Source organism: Egretta garzetta, unplaced genomic scaffold (assembly GCF_000687185.1).
Source record: "Egretta garzetta isolate BGI_Z169 unplaced genomic scaffold, ASM68718v1 scaffold595, whole genome shotgun sequence".
Lineage (NCBI taxonomy): Eukaryota > Metazoa > Chordata > Aves > Pelecaniformes > Ardeidae > Egretta > Egretta garzetta.
Genome location: NW_009259682.1, coordinates 543,667 through 549,693, shown reverse-complemented (window position 1 = coordinate 549,693; position 6,027 = coordinate 543,667). Strand labels below are relative to the sequence as shown.

Below are 6,027 nucleotides of genomic sequence, written 5' to 3'. Positions count from 1 at the left end.
GCAGCTATGCCTTTGGGTTTTACTAGAAACATTCCAGGTGTTAAGTACTAACCCCCCCCCCACCCCCCCGAAAGCACCTGTAACTCACGATGAAAACAATATCCTTCACTTATACAACTTACCAAAAGTTTTATGGACATGACTAAACGTGTGCCAAATTTACTTACCTCATTTCATGGATTCACCCTGTGGTTTAAAGCTCATAAAGGGAAAAAAAAAAAAAGAAGAAAAAAACGGAAAAAAAAGAAAAAAAAAAGGGAAAAACAAGGGGAAAAAAAGGAAAAAAAAAAAAAAGGAACTTTGAAACCGATGCTGGGAAATGGTAATGTCCTCTCTTTGAAACCATGAGCAGAGAAAAACGTAACGGTGAAATGTTGAGTTTCATTATAGGGGAGAGTTGAGATGGTGGAGGAGTTCGGAAACCCACTGACGGTAAGTTTGCCAGGAACTCACGTGTCTGCATCGAGAGACTCCGGAACAGCTGCTTTGCGAGTGTCTGTTTTCTTAAAGCAAAACCTGTAGCTGAAGATCATTTGAAATGCAAAGTTACATTGCGAATTCTTTGTATCTCAGTTTTATATATTTTATAAGAACCTGGGATAAATTCTAAAAGAGTTATAAAAGCAGAACTAATCCGTTTCGTACATTTATTGCTATTGACTTTTCCTTTGAGTAGTTTCTTCAACGTTTGCGATGCAGAGCCTGTTGAAAGCGCTCTCCTATCATAGCTTTGGTGTTTCCTAAATGTCTAACCTTGCGATGCCAATATAGTTTGAGCTTTCAGAAGCAAAGTCATCCGTTTTAAATACAACTCTGAACCTTTCCTTTCATTCCATTCGTAAGATAAGAAAAGAAAAACCAACCCAACAACGGAGCGATTTGTGATCTCACCGATCAGGGCCGGATCGTATGTGACTGGACTTTATTAAGACAGCGTTAAGAATTGAACGCTAAATGTATTCTCAAAAGGCCTTATTTGTAACCCTACTCACCACCCCCCCCGCCCTCCAAGAGAATAACAAACCCAACAGATACCGATTTTCCTTGTGCAACTGAGAGCCTGTGCGGTTTGCTGCTGACTTCTTACGAAACCTTGATATGCAAGAGCTCACTGGGAGCTGTTGGGAGCAGAGGGATGCGAGGCTCGGACACGTTTATGCAATAGAAAACCGTGAGGAAGAGGAGGAGCCTTAATAGCAGTCGGACAGATCACAGTCTCGACATGGTCGTGAGCATAGAGGTGATGTTTCGCAGAGGACAGGACTAGGCTCGGGTTTCCGTACAAGTAGGTGGGTTTTGGGTTTTTTTTTTCAGCCCACGTGCGAGGCAAACCAGCAGAATTGTTTGAAGTTAATTCAGCAAAAAAGCAGCCCCAACACTAAAAATCAAAGCGGAGTTGCAGAGTGTCGATTTAGCATCAAAATGTTTTCAGCTTTTGCAGATCTCGAGGTATGGCTTAGGTGTGGCTTAGGCTCAGCTCTGCCGTCCCACAGAGGACAGCACAGTAATTGCATTGCGTTTTATTTAACAGGTGAAAGAAGGGACTCTGAAAAAAAGAGTTAATTCCAAAAACCATCCTGTAAGTTCATTTATTCCATGAAAAAATGAAATGCCGGCGTTGCCTGGAGTGAGTTGCTCCAGAGGAGAGCGGTCCCTGGGTACCCCGCAGACTGCAGCGGGTGGGAGTGGGGTGCAGCATCGGACCCTGCCTCTGGCACCAGGAAGGGAGATCCAGAAGATGCTCAGGATTTATTTTGGAGACAGAGCTGCGCTAGGGCTCCATCCCTGGCTGTTTGGCTTACCTGCAGCCACCGTGTTCTCCCCCGATTCCCCGGCAGTTGGCTTTCCGTAGGGTCACCAGACACTACAGGCTCCTGCTGCTGCCGTGGTGGTGGCCTATCCCAGTTTTTCAGCGTTCCTCCTGCGTGCTGCGGGATGAGGGGCTGCTGCTCCTACGGAGACAGGTCAGGTCCAGGGCAGGGCCCTTCTTTTTGACCCAGAACCATCATTTGAAAGCACATTTCGACTGGCCTGCACTGTGCTCGTTAGGCTTAACATTATGAATGCGCGACTCGTAATAAATTACCTTGTACTGAACCAGAATAGCAATATTTATTGCATTTGAGAAATGTGCAATAGGGCGTGAATATATGGCATAAACCGTATCTGTTATCTTACCGAATGTTGGAAATCCATGAATACCCAGCTAGGTGTTCCAGGACAGTGTTAATCACAAATACCAGCTGCCTTGTTGCTCCCTCCTTCAGTCCTTCTGTTGCTCCAGTTTCGCTGCCATCTTCGGTTGTCATCTCATGTCCTCCCCAAAAATCTCTTGGCCGGGGAGATGTTGAAGAGCCCACATCCCTCACGGTGCGGCACTGGCCCTTCTCTGCATCTGAAAAAGTGATCTCTCTGCTGACCCCAAAACCTGGAAATTGCTTGAGCCAACTGTTTGCCCTCCTCCCTTTTGATCTTCATAGAATCGCAGTATGGGTTGGAAGGGACTTTTAAAGGCCATCTAGTCCAGCCCCCCTGCAACGAGCAGGGACATCTTCAACCGGATCAGGTTGCTCTAAGCCCCGTCCAACCTGACCTTAAATGTTCCCAGGAATGGAGCATCCACCACCTCTATGGGCAACCTGTGCCAGTGTTTCACCACCCTCATCCTAAAAGATTTCTTACTGAAGTCCCTCTCCGCAGGGCCGTTCTCGATCCCTTCATCCTCCAGCCTGTGTTGATGCCAGGGGTTGCCCCGACCCAGGTGCAGGACCTTGCACTTGGCCTTGTTGGACCTCATGAGGTTCACTTCTCAAGCTTGTCCAAGGTCCCTCTGGGTGGCGTCCCCTCCCTCAGGCGTGTCAACCGCACCACTCAGCTTGGTGTCATCTGCAAACCTGCTGAGGGTGCACTCGATCCCACTGTCTCTGTCATTGATGAAGATACTAAACAGTACTGAGGGACACCATTCATCACTGATCTCCATTTGGACATTGAGCCGTTGACTACTACCCTCTGGATGCGACCATCCAACCAATTCCTCATCCACTGAACAGTCCAACCAATTCCTCATCCACTGAACATTCCACCCATCAAATCTCTCCAGTTTAGAAAGAAGGATGTTGTGGGCTACTGTGTCAAAGGCCTTACAGAAGTCCAGATAGATGACATCCATAGCTCTTCCCATCTCCACTGCTGTAGCCACTCCATCAGAGAAGGCCACTGGGTTGTCAGGCAGGACTTACCCTTGGTGAAGCCATGCTGGCTATCTCAGATCACCTCCCTGTCCTCCACGTGCCTTAGCACAGCTTCTAGGAGGATCTGTTCTGTGATCTTCCCAGGCACAGAGGTGAGGTTGACACGTCAGTAGATCCCAGCGTCCTCCTTTCTACCCTGTATAAAAATGGGTGCAATGTTTCCCTTTTTCCAGGCTCGAGGGACTTTACCTGACTGCCATGACTTTTCAAATATCATGGAGCGTGGCTTTGCCAATTCCCTCAGGACTCTGGGATGCATCTCGTCAGGTCCCATAGACTTATCTATGTTCAGGTTCCTCAGGTGGTCACGAACCTGAGCTTCTCTTACAGCGGGGAGGGCCTTTGCTCCCCCAGTCCCTGCCTTGTGGTCCATCTGCTCGAGAGGTGGGGGAAGAGAGGCTGCCAGTGAAGACTGAGGCAAAAATGCTGTTGAGTACCTCAGCCGCCTTCTCGTCTGCTGCTACCAGTTTGCCAGTCTTGCCCATGGTGGGGGACACGCTCTCTTTGACCTCCCTTTTCTGGCTGACGTACCTGTAGAAGCCCTTCTTATTATTCTTTGCCAAGTTCAGCTCCATCCACGCCTTGGCCTTCCTGACCCCATCCCTACACAACCAGCCGGCGTCCCTATGCTCTTCCCAGGATACGCGTCCCGGCTTCCACTGCCTGTGCATTCCTTCTTGCCCTTTAGTCTGACCAGCGGGTCTCGACTCAGCCGTGCCGGTCTCTTGCCTTCCTTGCCTGATTTCTTACACCTGGGGATCAAGAGCTCTTGCGCTCTATGGAAAGCGTCCTTAAAGATCTGCCAGCTCTCTTCTGCTCCCTCGCCCTTGAGGGCAGTTTCCCAGGGGGTCCTGACTTAACTCCTTGAAGAGCTGGAAGTTTGCTTTCCTAAAATTCATCTCTACCAGCCTATCACTACCTCAAGGTTTTCATCGCTTCCCACCTTTGCCTCGCTCCTTGCCGTACGAGCTCGCCTTTTCCACTTGCCCTTCTTGTCAGTATTGGTGATTTCTTGTGTTTCACGGCGCTGCTCCCAGCTGTGGGAGGACCGGGACGTTGGTCCCATCCATCCCTGCCCACCATCCACACGCTCCCCATGCCACCCTGCATTGGCTCCATCTCGGCTCATCCTCTTGCCCAGTCCCCATGCACTTCCAGCCTCCTCTTGCATCTTCTAGCTGGGCTCCTGGCTGTTGGAAGCGACAAATCCCAGTCATGCAAAAGCCGTTTATTCTGCAGCATCCCTTAAAATGTCTTTTCTGTGTTGTCTCATTTCACTCCTGCTCTGGTGGCGTCTCGCTGGGCGCCCTATGAGAGGGCCGGTGCCGGTGATGCTGCTCTCCTACGCCGCGCTGTGCTGGCACACTGCGGTTTGGGCAACTTGGAATCGGCAGCAAAATTATTAGGAAGCAGAAACCGGCCGCGTGCAAAGGAAGGTCATGAGATCATCTGAGAGGAGACCACCGTGGGGCTCTCGCTCCACCTCCCAGCCGGAGGCGAGCAGGGGAAGGCGGCACTCGCCACCCTCCTGCCGGAGCACAGGTTCTCCGGCGGTACGGGGAAAGCATCCGACTGCGTCGTGCGGAGCGATGCCCTGCAGAAGGAAACCCTACAGTGACCTAGCAGTAGCCAGCCCACCCCAGTTTTGCTGGAGGTACTTGCATATAGAGGTTTTGTAAATAGAAAAATATCAGCGATGGGGATTTGAGTTACTAGGGTTTTTTTAAAAAAATAACCAGGTTTACGTCTTGCTTTTTTTAAGCATAAGAGGGTGGGGTTTTTTTGAAAAACCAGCTTGAGAATAATGACTCGTGGACCAGAGTTCGCCCGGCGTTTCGGGCAGAGGAGGTGAGCAGCAGCAGGCAGGGCTGTCCCGTGCTGGCACCGCTCCGTCCCGCCGAGGCCAGGGCTGCGCGGGGAGGAATCGCCGAGGCCGGGCTTCACCCGGCGGTGCCCGCTGTAGCGAAACCATCGCTGCGCCGCTTGCTCGTTTAAAGTCAGGATTGCTGTTATTTGTTATTATTTTTTTTTTCGGCATTACGGCTCCAGCGAGCCACAAACCAAAACAAAGATGTTTTAAGCTTTTTCATCCTTTCCCTGCTGGACCATATTCTTTCCCTGAGGTCCCGATCTAGCAAAGCACTCAGGTGGGAGCTCGCTCCCCGGGGCTCCTGCTCGCTGAGTGCTTTCCTGGATGGCAGCCGGCCGTCGCTGGTTGAGTCACCAGAAAAACTCCCTTGAAGTCAGTGTAAGCAAGAAGAGGATCAGGTGCGTGGACTTCAGCTGGTGCAGGATCAGGCCCTCGGTCTTACTTTCTCAAAGCGTGTTGGACTTTGCCTATGCAGCTCAAGATCATATGCTCCAGAAGAAGAGGAAATTTTTTTTGTCTTCATTGTAAAGAAGTTTCAATTCACATTCAATATAATATGTGCCAAGAATAAAAAGAAAAAAAAAAAAAGAAAAAAAAAAGGAAAAAATATAAAATAAACAGAAGTACAATGTCTGTGGTAGAAGCAAGGCTTTTCAAATCTGTTTCTCAGGTAAACAAGTGACACTAATGACAGTGGAGTAACAGCCATCTAAGGGAATTGGGATCTAACGCAGGAGGATGCCCCTCCGTCTCGCAGGATGCTTGGGTTGCCAGACACGTTTACTGAGCCTTTGAACACTTGGTGCAAAAGGAAACAAGAAATAAAATTGGTATTCGCCACTACCCTTCGCTAGACAGACAAACGTCCATTTCAAAAGCACAAAGGGAAGACTTAAAAACAAA

At 49.5% G+C, this 6,027-nt stretch overlaps 2 protein-coding genes across 2 annotated transcripts in view; both read left to right on the top strand.

Moving 5' to 3' along the window:
* NEXMIF (neurite extension and migration factor) overlaps nt 1-142 on the top strand; it is a 9,927-nt gene extending 9,785 nt beyond the window's left edge. The window contains exon 5 of the mRNA XM_009638580.1: nt 8-142. Within this exon, the coding sequence (XP_009636875.1) occupies nt 8-142 (135 nt within the window). The remainder of the gene's footprint in view (nt 1-7) is intronic.
* A 260-nt stretch (nt 143-402) lies between these two features.
* UPRT (uracil phosphoribosyltransferase homolog) overlaps nt 403-6,027 on the top strand; it is a 39,856-nt gene continuing 34,231 nt past the window's right edge. The window contains exon 1 of the mRNA XM_009638579.2: nt 403-432. Coding sequence (XP_009636874.1) covers nt 403-432 — 30 coding nt within the window. The remainder of the gene's footprint in view (nt 433-6,027) is intronic.